The sequence below is a fragment of the Myiozetetes cayanensis genome, unplaced genomic scaffold (genome assembly GCF_022539395.1).
Source record: "Myiozetetes cayanensis isolate MyiCay16 unplaced genomic scaffold, myiCay2020 scf20-37, whole genome shotgun sequence".
NCBI lineage: Eukaryota > Metazoa > Chordata > Aves > Passeriformes > Tyrannidae > Myiozetetes > Myiozetetes cayanensis.
The window spans coordinates 4,851,652-4,866,835 of record NW_026087412.1 but is presented as its reverse complement, the minus strand read 5'-3'; the positions used below and the strand labels follow the sequence as shown (position 1 = coordinate 4,866,835).

At 42.3% G+C, this 15,184-nt stretch overlaps 1 protein-coding gene across 2 annotated transcripts in view; it reads right to left on the bottom strand.

Annotated features, from left to right (window-relative positions):
• The window catches only part of MAD1L1 (mitotic arrest deficient 1 like 1), a 346,820-nt gene that overhangs the window by 173,348 nt on the left and 158,288 nt on the right, over positions 1 to 15,184 (bottom strand). For both annotated transcript variants that reach the window (XM_050317416.1, XM_050317417.1), the window contains one exon: positions 5,950 to 6,006. In XM_050317416.1, coding sequence (XP_050173373.1) covers positions 5,950 to 6,006 — 57 coding nt within the window. The remainder of the gene's footprint in view (positions 1 to 5,949; positions 6,007 to 15,184) is intronic.

Sequence of the window (15,184 nt, the reverse complement as noted above, 5' to 3'; positions counted from 1 at the left end):
ATAAGGAACTAAAGGTTCTGTTGAAGTCAAACTACCTGACAGAGAAGATGTCTCAGACATATTTGAAGTAAACATAATTCACTGAAGAGCTTGGGTCAAAAAATATAAATGCATGAGCACAGTTCCTGACAGCACAGAGCAGGAAGGCTTTATCACAGAGGGGCATAAACTGATCAGAAAGAGGAAGCTTCACAAAAGTGAAGGAACAGCACAGAATTGAACTGTCATAGTGCAAGTCACACGACAGCTGGAACCTCTCCTACAAACTGAGTCTTCCTCCATCAGAAACTAGAGAGGAGGACAAAGAGTGGGGTAGATAAACTGATCCCAGGATGAAGAACATCAGTGCCACGTGGCAGTGGAAATGAGTGATATCCTGGATACAGCTCAGCCCTTCCATCACAGATGGAAGAGGTACCTGCCTGTATCCCATGCTTCTGTAGAAGATACTTTTGTATAAGGTACTGCTGGAACATCACCTGGAATGATGTGACTCATCTTCAAAGGAGACACAGAAAAACAGGGAGAGATTTAAAGAAAGCTGCAGGATTCATGAGGAGCCTGAAGAGCCTGTTTTAAGAGAAGACTGCAAGAGCTTGATTTGTTTAACCTAGACAAATGAAAGGCTGGGAGAGAACAATTGTTCTCTATAAATATGTCTCAGCATAAATATGAGGGAGGAAGAACAGTCACTGCAGTTTAAGGAGAACATTAGCACAAGAAAAAAATGGATATTAACTGCACATATATTTTCAGTTGGAACTGGGAAGATTTCAGCTGTCAGAGCAGTCTTTCAATGACAGTAATGGTACAAACAACCAAAGCAGTTTCAAGACAAGCTTGATAAATTTATGAACGGAGATATATGCTGCAATTGCCTCAGTTACTGAAGGACTGGACTTTATGATCTAAAAGTCCTCTTCCAGTCTTCTGTTACTATATCATTTCATTCTGGATTAACTTCTTTTGCTGTCTCTTTATAACCAGATTCATGTTTTTCAATCTGATTTGAGAACTGGATATTTCCCTAAGATTGCCTTACTAAAACTATTCACCCTGCTCCTCAACTGAGTGCCACGCTGCTCATCTGTCTTGGGTTTGCTAGCCTCACACCAGGTGTTAGGATAAAGTCTGTCCCATGGGAAAGAGATCTGCTAAATCAATTCAGAAGTTATGAAATACACTTTTGATAGATGGAGGCCTCCTGCACCAGTTGGTTGACTCCTTCCCCTCCCAACCTGTTGGTTCTATGTATGTTCCAGCAAAGCTTCATTTTTATTTATAACTACCATGGTTCAGCTCTCTAATCCCACATTTAATTGCCTTCCTATTATAGACAATACAGAGAATTTACATTTCCACTAATGAACACCACTTTTGTTCTTATGCCTGGTCTGTTGTATTTCTTGCTTTATGTTTAATAACTCTTAAACAAGAATTAAATGAGTTCTATTGGCCGGTTATCCAGGGCAGGTCTTTCTATATTACAGTTCACATTTTTCCTATTATCATCGTTATTACCTGCAAATTAAAATTATGGTAATAATTTTTCCATGTTGCCTTCCAGTCAACAGCTAGTTCCCAACTACATCATGCACAGTGTTCTCTGAGTTTATTTCCTTCACACACTCTCCTCTGAGTTTATTTTCTTCACACACTGTCTCCATTTCTTCCTCTGATAACCATCAGTGTAGGCACTCACTGACATTTAAGTTAATCCTAAACATTATGATTTCATCAGACTGAACACATGATTTGGTTCTTTAACTATTGCTGACCTGCTGCTCCTAAATAAAGGTCTCCTGTTCTCTGCAGAGGGTTAACCAGCACTTTTCCTCAAGGCACGGGGCGTTCATTATATTAATTTTAAGGTGTCTTTATTGCTTCTGTAAGGACACTCAATTTATGCCACTCATTTGGTGACAGCTGCATTCTTGGACTTCAAATCTTCTTTACCTCCCACCCTGCTAAGCAATTCTTCTGATTCATATATCCATCCTTTTTAATCTGCTGGAGGGTGAAATATAATTTGTTCCAACGAGCAGTCTATAGATTTCAGAGCCCACATGGGCCAAGCTGTCTTTTGAAGATGAAAGTCAAAAGATACCCAGGGCACCTCGGGGCAAAGAAAATACAGGTGATGCTTTTTTAATACCAAGCTGACTTCCCTTAGGGATTAATGATGGAGAAAAAGAAATCTTGACATGAATGCCCCGTGCTACAGAACCAGACTGAAAGAAAGAGTAAGATCAGAGATCACAGCTGTTGCCTGGATGGCAACCTTGAGCCAAACAATCTCCTCCTGCCTATAAAGGGATATGAAAAAGGCAAATGGAAATTAGAAAAACAAGCACATCTTCTGCTTCCCTCCCTCAGGGAAGGAAAGAAAAATAATATAACAAACAAGAAAGCGTTTTCCACAAATAATATTTTGGTGTGAGTGAAGCTCGCTCTCAGCTTTAGGCCAGTAGAGCACTAAACTAACATAGCATAAGAAATAAGATCCTGGGACTACAGAACAGGGAGCCATATGTGTGAACTCTCTGAGACATCTCCTGGCACATCCTGAAGATACAGACATTGGAGCACCAGCCCCAATAAAGAAAACACTTCCAGTGCTGATAAAACTGTCAGAAAAGGGCACATGCATAAGAAAACATTTCAGGAAAGAAGTGTGCTTAGGCACCAAAAAAAATTAACAACAGAAAACATTCAGTAAATAAAAGAGACAAACCCCACAGATCTGTGAGACAGCCCAGTGATCTGAGCCCTATCAGAGTGGTGACTCTGTTATGTGTCACCTCTCAGAAGACTGGGCAGGCACTGTTCCCTTACAGTGGGAACACAAACTGTGAATAAAGAAAAATAAATAAGTGAAGGGTTAGAGGGAGAGGAAAATCAAAGTTCCGTTGTTAATTACACAGCACAATGATAAGGGTAATTTTTCTTAAATCAAAAAATAAATTCTAGGTTCAAGTTCCCTGAAGGATATAAAATATTAGAGGATTTTTTATGGCTGTAATCACAAACTCATTTCTCCAGCCACTACTGGCCGTGTCTAATTAGGGCAAAGTATGTTAATGATACAGCAGCACAGCCCAGAGACGTCTTCAGTTGCAATATTAATTGCATTTAGGGAAAGAAGCATGAATTGTGCTTATACAAGCTAATTAGTATGGGTTTGCTAATTAATACTGGAAAGTCAAACTGCCTTTGTCTTGTCAACTGCAATTAACTGAAGATGTTTAAATTTCTTTTCTTTTTTTTTTTTTTTTTTGTTTCTCCAGTAGCACACTCACTTTTAGTTGACAAGTAATGAAATCCCAGACGGGAGTAATCCGTGACAGTCAGTGAGGTGAGTCCATCCCATTTTCCTTTAGCAGGACCTTGTGCCCCAGCCTGGCACAGTGTCCTCTTTGTTTCATATTGTCCCCAGGGACACAATTCCCTGAGCCAGGGCCTTCTCCTCCAAGGACACAGAGCTTGCAGATCCCGTTTTATTGAGGCCATGATCCTATCAGATATATCCCACAAATATCTTACTTTTAAATATTGCTATGTAAAGAGTGAATTATTTACCAGGGCATCTGAGATGCCCCCACTGCACACAAGGAAGACATCAAACTCCTCAGTGAGATGCAATCAGCCAGTTCAGCAGCCCCACAGCACATCCCTTCATTTCCAGCGCCTGGGGAGGGTGGCAAAGCTGTCAGTTCTTTTCAGGGTGGCAGCAGAGATGTCACCTGCACAGAGGTTCCTCCCAGTAGCAGCCCAAAGACTGTATGATAGCACCTGACAGGTGTTTATTCCATTTCCCTTAGAGCCATAGGGCTGTTTGCAGAAGAGCTGATGAAAAGCAATATCCACATCTGTCAGCACCCAGAGCAGGAGGAGCCCTTCTGCACCTGCAGCCACGGACACTCAGCATCAAACTGAGGCTGGAGGCTCACAGGTAGAAGGCAGGAAAAGGAAGGTGAGATGCCAGGAACCCAAACCAGGCAAATAATTTTGCTGATGTGTCACATTTAAAGGAGTCCGAAAATAAGGCCATCCAGGTGAGACACTGATCTGGAGTGGGGGGGAAACCCAATAAAGAACATTTTGCTGGATGGCAGGGAGGAGAGGGGGTCTGATGGTACATCCACAGGAGCCCTTGGGTAGGCAGCTCCAGCACAGCCCCACCCAAAGGGGACATATCTCTGTCTCTCTCAACACTGTAGAAGACATAGAGTGACACAACTTTCCCTACAAGGGAGATTTCAACTGGGGATGCAGGAGAATCATCCACCACCAGTGTAAAGAAGGCACTATACTGCCAGATTTTCCCTCAAAAGGGAAAAAGAGGTGGTGGGGGAAAATATCTTCTTCCTCTCTATGAAGCAATTTTCCTGTATTTACTGAACAAAATTCAAACTGCTGAATACAGCCCACACCTCACAATCTGCAATCTATTGTCTAAAGCACCACAGAAGACAGCCTGTTCATGGGAGGTTGATGTAAACTTTACTGGAAGATCACAAGACCTGCAGTTTTCCACAGAGAAACCCTTGGGAATAGGCAGCGAACACCAACTGCTGCTTTATCCTCTGCTGATGGTTGTTGCACAACACCAATTAATGCTTTAACGCTGGAAGTTCCAGTTTCTCCAGCTCTCTGCTAGATTGTTTAACACAACAAATTGTTGAAGGCAAACAAGCAACTCAAAATCCAGGCTTAATGAGCCCAAAAGAAAAACTCTGAAACGTTTAAAAAAACCCCAAAGCATCAGAACATTAAAAACACAACAGCAAGTTTTTCCTCTGATATGTCCAGATGCAAAATTGATTGTATAGAATTTGAAACCATAACAAGGCAGCACGTAATGAGATCAGATGGTAAATAGGATTAATTCAGTTTTCTTTGGAAGTATCAGTTGTGACCTGCATCACCACAGAAAGCAGCTGGGCATACAAAAATGTTTGCCCACAATGTGAGACCACCCCAGAACCGGAATTAATTAACGCTCTCATTATGAAAAATCTGATGTTGAAACAGCAAGAGGCACAAACTGAAAAAAAAAAAAAAGATACCAACAGACGTATGGCAACCCATTAATAGCACAGCAGGGGCACGGCAGTCCTGCCCTCCAGTGCCCAGCTAGAGTTCAGCACAAGTCTAAAAAGATCCCTGTTGGAACCATAGTTTATGATTTGGATTTTAGAACAGATGTCTGTTTAGCACCTACTTACTTGCCAGTGATGCAGGCCTATTTTTTTCATTAGTAATAAAATTAATCACATCTACAGAACGAGTCTCTACATCTTGGGTACTGCTCAGGCTTTTCTTATGACCAGAAAAAGTTGCAGGAATCCCACAATTCACCCATTAGCAAAAACAACGGTTCATGAAATTGCTTAATGCTGACACCTCACTTATTCCTGAGTATGAAGAATTGTACACAACAATCATGAAACTGCACATAAACTTCCCTGTCTGGTTTTGTGGCCTCTGTTCTTTTTGGTCCTTGAGGAAAGTGCCAATAAAATAGACAAACCCAGCAGAAAATTAACAAGATACTGCAAAGAAATAGTTCCTGATAATTCTGTGATATCTCATCTGCTTGTCCTTTGCACACTTGAGACTGAACCAAAGGCCCCCAAAGAAAGGAGTTAATTCAGTACGAAATTAAATTCTTGCTTCTGATCTAGAATTGCTAAAGAGAAAGGAAATTGCCAAAAAAAGGAAGACAGGCCACTAGATCTCATCCAACACTTTTTCCAGGTGAGTATGGAGAGGAGGAGTGCCAAGACTGGCAGTAGCAACACAAACTTTTACAATGTTTATTTGGTATTAATTTCTGAGTATTTGGAACTGATCCATTGTTTAAATGAACTGAACTTTGCATATGTTACTGCTCTGTGAAACAGTTCAAAAAATAAAAAAAAAAACAAGCAAAAATGGAACACTTACCATCTCTGCTCTCTGCTTGTGGTTTCCCACTTCTTCCAGAACCTGAGACAGCTGAGCCTTCAAGACAGAAAAAAATAGAAAATTAGGTCTAGGATGCAATTTTGCAAGTTTTATAAGACTGCACCCTGTCACACCAGCCCCCAGATCACCAAAGACACTAGGACTTTTGGAAAGGAATTATAAGTGTTGGGTCTTGCTCTGTCTTATCAACATCCCATTCCAGGAGACAATCCCATCCCAAAGAGCCTGTAACCTACATACACTGGAAAGAACAGGTTTATTGCAGAGAAGAATTCCAGTACATTAGCTAGCCCAAATTTCAATCCCATGGTCCAGACAGAACTCTGCCTCCACTCCATTTCTTAGGAAGCTGCAGAAAGAGTGGTCTAAATCCCAGCCCACTTTGCCAAGCTGAACTTCAGAGAAAGAAGAGGTTTGTTCCACAGCTCCTGAAAGGAGAGTGTGTGTTTGAAGGAAACTTCACAGGAAATGTTCTGTTGAAGTTCTGGGGTTCAGGACTGGGTTTGAAAGCCTTCCAAACTGCTGTGGTAAAATACCAAGAAAATATGCTCTGTAACATAAACTTCCTGAATTTCTGTGAGGAAAAGATCCCAGTGCAAGGGTTTTTAATTTTTTAAGGGGAAATCTGAAATTTAAAGAATCTCAAAACAAAGCCAGAAATATCTTCTGTTGTTCCTGCATAATTTGAGGGGAAACAGAAACTTGACTCAGAGAAGGATCTTTCACAGAGTTTTGTTTATGAAAAAGGATTTTAAACAAAATGGGTATTTTGGAGATGGTTAAGAGAAGCCACATATAATACTTAAATGCTATTACTTCCCACATCTTTAATTTCCCAACACTCTGCTAGCCTGCAATAAGCCTTTCTCTACTTAGCAGAAAGCCCAAAAAATAGTCACAAGTGATGACAGAGAAGCTAATTTAAAGTATGTAAACAAAGAGAAGAAATAAAAACAACTTTCCTACAAACTAATTCACATAATTTCAAACAAATATCATTAAAACCCTCTGGAGTCCCTCAAACAATCTCTCACCACACATGAAATGGGTCTTTTGTGTACCACATGCAAACCAGAGACAAACAGCAAGCAGTTTATTACAATGAAAAGGAAAACATTCAGCTTTGAAGGCTAACTGCACCGAAATGCAAGCAAACAAAAAAATTACAGTCTTAGGGTTCAGCACAGCAGAAGTTCCATTTTGCAAACAAACAACCCAACAGTTCACAATTTCCCTGGCCCCAGAGCTCAGCGGAAACTGAAAAAGTTTCAGCTCCTTGCTGTGCAGGGCAGGGGATGATGTGACGTTATTTAAGGAACAGACACTCAAATAGGATGAAAAGGGTTTTAATACAAGCCTGGGACCTGGCACAGGAGAATGAAACACACTCATTAAACACCGCAGGAGATGCCAGCCCCAACCAAAACTGGAGTGACTGGACAAGCAAGGGAGAAGAGAAAATGAAATTATCACCAAGTTTGATGCTGGAACATCAGGAAGCTATAAATCTGCAGACACCTGGGAAAGATTTTTTCCCCCACTGCTACTGAACCAGGTACAATGACAGCAGTAGGTGGGAGCCAGGAGACAGTTGCTTGGGGAGAGTTAGAAAACATGCCCTGAGAGATGTCGTTTAGGAGAGGTGCTGGCATCAACTTTGCAAAACAGTCCAAGACCAACTGAATATTTTTGATTAAAACCTACCCCAACTTTTCTGTATATTTATTAGCCTTATCTATATGAAGACAACCTTTAGGTGGGAACCAGTAGGCTATTCTAAACCAGATATAGGAAATACTGAATTAAGGATACATTAAAAGTTACATATTTTCTTACAGTATCTACCATTCCTGAAGTTGAGGGTCATGTTGCTGTTCAACCTCCTGTTCACACAGACTCCTACAGAATCACAGAGTAACTCACACTGCAAAATCCCCTCATGGCTCAATCCTCTGAGCTCTGGTGGGCACCAGGCACCCAGCCTGGATCAACCCACCACACTCTGCCGAGCTCTGCTCACCTTCACAGTGTAAATATTTTTCTTTATAATATCAAGACAACAGTACCCTAAGAGCCTATTTAACTAGATGGGTATAAGAGCACTTTAAAAGTACAATACCTTGATAAAAGTCAGGAAAAAAGGATAGCAAAGACTCTGACACATTTTACTTCAGGAAGAGGCTGAAAAAACCTTTTAGGCAGGAGAGAAATAATACAAAGGGATGGGAGAAATTGAAAATACAAGCAGGAAATATGCCATAATTTATCATGGCTTGGGGAAAATAACCATTTCAAGGTGCTATGCCAGCAGAGACCCAGAGGCAAAACCTGGACAGCAAGTCCAAGCCAGCAGCATGATAACAGCAGACCAATATGATTTGGAGAAGCAATCAGATAAGAACTAAATCACAAAGTAGGTTTTCTTCATTGCATTTATTTCTAGGCAGCTCATCTCAAAGGGAAAGAGTCAGTAACTAGTGGGAATTCAGAGAGCAGCAACTAAACTTACTACACTGCTGGAAGAAATGATTTATGAAGATTAAAAGATTTTTAAACATATGGTTTGACTACAACGCTCACAGAAGAGCAAAAGGGACATATTTAATGCATTGAGAGCTGTTGGAGTGACACAGCTGGAGACAAGGAGGCGTTTCCATCACAGCTGATGCCGTTGGATGCACTTGCAATCCAGAGTGGGGACCCTCCTGCTCCCTGTCCGTGCCCACCTATACAGGTAGATAGGGAAGTACAACACAAAGCCCAAACCTTCAGTGGGGTCCCCACTGCCTGCACTCACCAGGCAGTGGAACAGCTGATCTGAATGCTTTATCACGTCTAGTTTGTAAACATCAGCCCTACCCCCAGACTTTTTAATAGCCTAAATCAAATATTGAGCCTCGCTCAGCTGTTACAGGACAGCTGCTTGTGAAAGTGATTCACTGCCATATTCCTTCTAGGCCACAAGAAAATACAACCTCATCACCAGCAGCATGACAGATGCACAAATTTTTTAATTATGAAGGAGAAATTAGGCTCTGAACTTATCCCCACATCTCACTTAATCAGAGGAGCTGCCAGCCCCCACAGCCGTGGAAGGAAGGAGCTGCAGAGGGCCCTGGCCGGGTGCCTGGCAGCCTGCTGAGCCCCTGCTCCCAGCCCCCCACCAGGCATTTGCCAGAAAAGACCTGAAAGAAACAGTGTGATGTCGTTTCTTGGAATTCATCTTTTCAGGAATGAACTGCTGGGTTCCTCGGTTCGCTCATCTCTGGTCATTTCCAGTCAACAAAAGCACGAGCGATGGGCCTGAGCCCCTCGAGGTAGGTGGGAAGGAGGTGCCCTGGCACCAGCAGGCACAGGGGGGCCAGCAGATACTGGAGCAGTTTGCCAGTCCCATCTCAGAGTTCCACACTGGGAAAAGCCACATCCCTACCTGAAGAGCATGTAGTGACAGGACAAAGAGGAACGGATTCAAGCTGAAAAAGAGTAGGTATAGATATTAGGAAAAAACTCTTCTCTGTGAGGGTGGGGAGGCCCTGGCACAGGTTGCCCAGAGAAGCTGTGGTTGCCCCATCCCTGGAAGTGCTCAAGGCCAAGTTGGACGGGGCTTGGAGCAACCTGGGCTAGTGGAAGGTGTCCCTGCCCATGGTAGGGGGTTGGAACGAGATGATCTTTAAGGGTCTTTCCAACTCAAACCATTCTATGATTCTATTCCTAGCTCAGCTCTGTGTTAGGGGCTTTTCAGTCAATCACATCCACCTTGGTATTTCAGGAATCTCTCGGTAGGATAGACTTCTGTGTTGAATTTTCAGGCTGTGCATGGAAGTTAACTAAAAGCTCCAAGGAAATTCCCTTTACTTAATACACATGTTCAATTCCCACAGAACACTGAGCTCAAACAGTAAGAAATCTGATATGCAAACAGATATTAGGAATCAGATATACAAATACATGTAAAGTGCAGTTTACCCACAGAAGGCAGCACAGCCAGGTAAAAGAAAATCAAGTAGCAAAGCAGGGGGAAAAAAATCCTCTCAAGTATTCAGTCAATTACTTTAAGCTTTCAAAAAAAAAAAAAAAAACGGTTTGTCAATTCAAAATATTCGTCTTACATGACAACACTGTCTAATCTACTGTCAGTGGAATGTCATCCTCAAAAGAGAGCAGCAGGAAGGGAAGAACCTGTGCTCCGGCCTCGCTGGGATACTGCAGCTCAGGCTGAAAGAGGAGCAGGAACAGTTTCCAAGGAGAGGAACCGATTCAGCTCCAAGGAGACATTTCTGAATTGTTTAGCTTGCTTCCCTGCATCAATAATTTGTCTTCCATACCTTCCAAAAGTCAGCCTTCAGTGGCAGTGCTGGAGGAGGCTGGTCGAGGGAGGGTTTAATGAATGAAACTAAAGCAATCAGGTGGTGACAATGCAGCTGCTAAACCCACTGCACCAAGAGCCCCCCACTCCTCCCCGGGGGCTGAACGTGAGCTGACTGCCCTGACCGATAGGCAAACAGCTCAAATGTGAGCCTCATTTGTAGGGAAAAATTAACTGCTCAATCTCTAATGAACAGGCTTTCCCTACACAACAATACCCTCTGCTCTACAAGCAATTAGCAAATCGAGGCACTCTCTTTGTGGACCTGCATTAATTTACTCCTCGATGTGGCACATTAAGTAGCTCACAGGTACAGCACAGTAGCAGCAACAGCCAACCCCATAAAATAAAAGCTTGCTTCAAAGAGTTAGGGAAGCAGAATTATGTGCGCTGCATACAGGGAATAAATCATAACAGCCTTCATTTGGAAACATCATTTTAGTCTTACGCTTTCATCAAAAAACATGATTATCTTAACAATCGCATTAATACAACGTCAGTGCTTTACTAGGCAGAGAAACAAGTAGCACATTCACTACCTCAAATTAAAAAGAACAACTTCTGTTCTTCCTCATCGGGGTGAAATACCTGAGAATATACACAGCTGCCTGCTCTGGGGTTGTGTTTTCACAGCTACAAATCCCAACTGTGGGTCCTCAGAAGAAAGGCCACTTGTTGGAAGGGCAGCACCTCTGCAGGGGAGGGGAGGAGGAGGAGGTTTTGCCTGGCAGAGCTGGAACACAGCTGCAAAAAATGGCATTTTTACAGCTTGCTGAAGTCCAAGATACCCTTAGAAGTATTTTATATGCAACAGTTGTATGCAAATTCAAGTCAAGTGTGATAATTGGCAAATTTAGGTATAATGTTAATTAATAGCTATTTCAAATTAATTAACTTCGAAGATAAATTCTTGCTTCTCCTCTTTGAGAAAGTTAACACACAATTTAAATTTACAAGGATATATCAACTACCGATCACAGAAATATGGAATCTTGCGTGTTCTAACATGCCAAATCACTTCAGTTTCCTTGTGCTGGCTGCCCCCCATTCCCTGGGTAATTTCACACTAGTTTTTATTTCTCTGATCACTTATAAAAGAAGATAGAAGATGAAGCTTCTTGGCTCAAGCTCGATGGCCATACTGTGTGGCTAAAGAGCAGTGTGACCCATACAAGGTCCAAGCCAGCACATCTCATCTGGTGCCATAGGCTGGGCAAGAAGGGAAAAGAACCACAGTATCACCTCCTCCTGTCAGATTCAGGAGACACATGGAAAATAAGGTGCATTGAAGCTGCAGTTGAAATAAAGAAGGAAACCTGAAAACGTGACAGCACTCCCACGACAGTTGTGATAAGGGAAGCACTGAGTGTAACACTCAGAATTCAATTCAATCTAAAAACACAGAGCCACCACACTGATGAGTTACATGGAACAACACAGGAATAGGATGAGAACACCTTGAAGAGAACTTTGCAGTCACTAATTACCTCGAACACAAATAACAAGACTCTGGTTTGTGGGGAAAACAGGAGGAAAACTTTGATTTCACAAAAGCCACAGACAGATGACTTCTGGGGTGGCAGAGAGCGAGACAGAAGTAACTCATCAGCCACTTGCAGTAAGACTTCACTTTATTTGCATACTGTGATCCAGCATATTAAAATATTGTGAGAACTGAAATGAAATTTTCATTAGTATTCAATTTGAAATCTCACCCGTGGGATTCAGCTTTCAACAGTTCCTGAATGCATTTCCCTGTTTATACTTTAAAGTCAGATATCCATTTATCCCATGTTAGCCAGTGCCTGCTGCCTTCAACCCAGCACACATCATTACTGCCCAAGGGCAGCAGCACAGGATTGTTTCAGCATATCTGAACTGCACTACAGAATTACACTGGATTAAATGGGCATTTCTAATTTAACATATTTTGATGCTTTGTAGTTGAAATTGCCAATCTTTCACAAAATTGCATCAGTTGAGATCACAATCAGGAAGATAGCTGAGTACCAGCCATTGCTAAAATAATTTCCTTGCTGCTTTACAGGCTCCTTTTTGCTGTTCTCGAGAAAGTTCTCCTGGTTATAAAACCAAATGCACATCCTTTGTAAAGTGGGAAAGAATAGCTACAAATAAACTCTGCTGCTGTCTCAAAAGCATCCAGAACACCATGTTATCTCACAGGAGCTGGATTGGAGGTGACAAGGGGCTTGGTCAGATGCAAAAGTGAAAAAGGAAATTCCCCAATAACTTCTGAGTGTGTTTCAGAAGTTTAGATTCAGAGAAATGACACTCAGTCTGACTTGCAGAAAAGCTGCAATAGGCAAACCAGAGACCATTACTTACTGGCATAATTTATGTTATGAGGATAGGCTTACAGCTCAATGAAAAGCATGTGTCTCAGGCCACAGTTTATATGGTTTTCCATATAATTTACTCCTTAATTTTACCCCAAGCAAGGACAGGAAACACAGGAAACCAGAATGCCTGTAAGCCAGATGTCCCACATCCCTGGGGACTCATGCTCCTGGGCATCACAGCAAACCACAAGACCCAGGGACTGAAGGCCACTGCTTTGTGCAGAGCAGTGAGAGTGTTTTTCATCCAAGAAGCAAGAGCTGCTCCTTCTCTGAAAACCAGTTTTGTACTGGATTTGTGCAGGGAAATGCCGCCCCCCGGTGAGAGACAAAAACCAGCTGGTTGCCAAAATGTGAGAGGAATAAAGCAAAGACTCTTGGGTGCTAAACAAAAAATGATACTGCAAATTGAAAAATTGCCAAAGTCATTGCTATAATTACTGAAGACACGGGAAAAACATCTCCTCTAGCAAAGATATGGGTTCCTGTCAACACTCTATCAAGATTTACTGGACAAAGGGATAATAACCAAACCTTTCTCTTGCTCTTAAGTCTCAAGGACAGACCAATCTCTCTCCTTCTCTTTAAGAGACACAATCACTTAGTAATGTCAAGAATTCTTGACAGTAAGCTTATTATAAAAGAAAATAACCCCAAACTCTACCTGGTTAGATGATGAGAAAAGGGTGCTAACGAAGTGACTGTAGAACAACTGATAGGAGGAAGACAGAATTCCAAGTAGAAATTGCCCACATCCTAATTCCTGGCAAATCACTTGACCTAGCTTAGAGTAAGCTGAATAGTCCTGCAGCAGAGACCTGGCTTTTGTTCCCACTCTGCCTAACAACTGCTGAGAAACCCAGGGCCAAGGACTGAACTCTGAAACTCCTTTTTTCTCCCTCTCTAAAGTAAAGATGATACTCGCCCTTCAGAAACCTTCGATCAAGGATAATCTCTGAGCACAAGGTGCCACTATTGACACAAACCACACCAGACGGGCCACACCACTCAGGCACTAAAAGGATTAAGCGCCATATTAAGTGCAGAAGTCAAGCACCGACACGTTCAGAAGTGGCAGCAACCTCATCTCCCTGATCCTCAAAGCAAAGGTGACCTTCACAACTCCAACAAAACGTGAAACTTGAAGAAAGACTCTGAACTTCTCTAAATCTATTACAGCAACGCTGCTCGCATAATCTCCCAGACAGATGCTGCCAGGGAAAGCACACAGCACCAGAGCAAACTGGGAGATGGAAAAATGCAGAACATTCAGTTCAGGAAGGGATGAGTCCCTGGAGATCAGCAAGCCCCATGCCAGACTGAAAGGCATGCAGGTAGCGAGAAAAATAATGGGCTCAGGCAACAAAACAGCCTTACATTTCCAAAAAACATCTCAAAACAAGAACAATTATTTGTTGTTTTAGTCTCTGAGCTGCAGCTGAGGTTGAGGTGAGGCTGAGGAGCAACATCCCAGCAACTCCTCTCTCCTCCTGTTTTCCCTTAATGTTTCTGTTCAACACCTTGCTAAGAAGGAGCACAGAGACCAAAAGATTAGCACAGCTCTGCTGGGAATAATACACTTTTGCAATAGGTCTCCCTCCCTCCATCCTAATCAAACAGTGCTGCAGTCCCTGGGGAGAGAATACAGTGCCAAACAAAAAAAATGTGAGTTTGCAGCTGCTTCCTCAACAGCAAAGGGCAGCCTGACTGATGAAACTCTGCCAAGCCAATTGCTTCCAGCATGATGCAGTTGGTCAGTACACATCTCCAGGGCACACACAAATGACTGCTGGATGCTGATGGACTCTCCAAAGGAGTCATTCCCCATCACTGGAACGCCCCTCAGAGAAGCCCCTGCCACCAATATTCTCTTTGTGGGCTCAGAAATATTCCTACCTGAGAAAAGTAGCTGAGTGTGTAGATGCAGCAGGGAGTCCCTTCTCTTTTGCTGCCCCCCACAGCAAAATTTTTAAACCAAATGCAGAAAGATAAACTGGCATCAAATCTGTCTGCTGAGGATTGATCACAAATCTCTTGCCAGGAGTAAAAGAGATTATTAATATATTAGTGCAACTCAAAAACATTAGGAGAGTATCAGCCCATTCCACAGGGAAATAACAAATAGGTAAAGGAATACAAATTATCTGGAGAACACTAAAGAGAATTAATTTCACTGTGCTGTGGTCAAGTCTCTAAAAGTAAAATGAAGGGATACCAGCACTCAACTCTGAAACAGATGCAGCACCTCTGGATCTAAGTTCTCCCCATGAGTTGCCTCCAACTAGGTTTGATACCTAGAGGGAAGTAACGGCATTTTGTTGATGAAGTCTGTAAATCAGCCAACAAAAATGTTCACTCTTATCCATTCATCAGAAAAAAAATGGTGGAATTACATCTCTAACTAAAAAAGCCCTTCTAATTTCAGCCTGATGAGTCAGCACTGCTGCATCTCATCACTAAGAGTGATTCATTGTCACTGCACTTCTCAAAG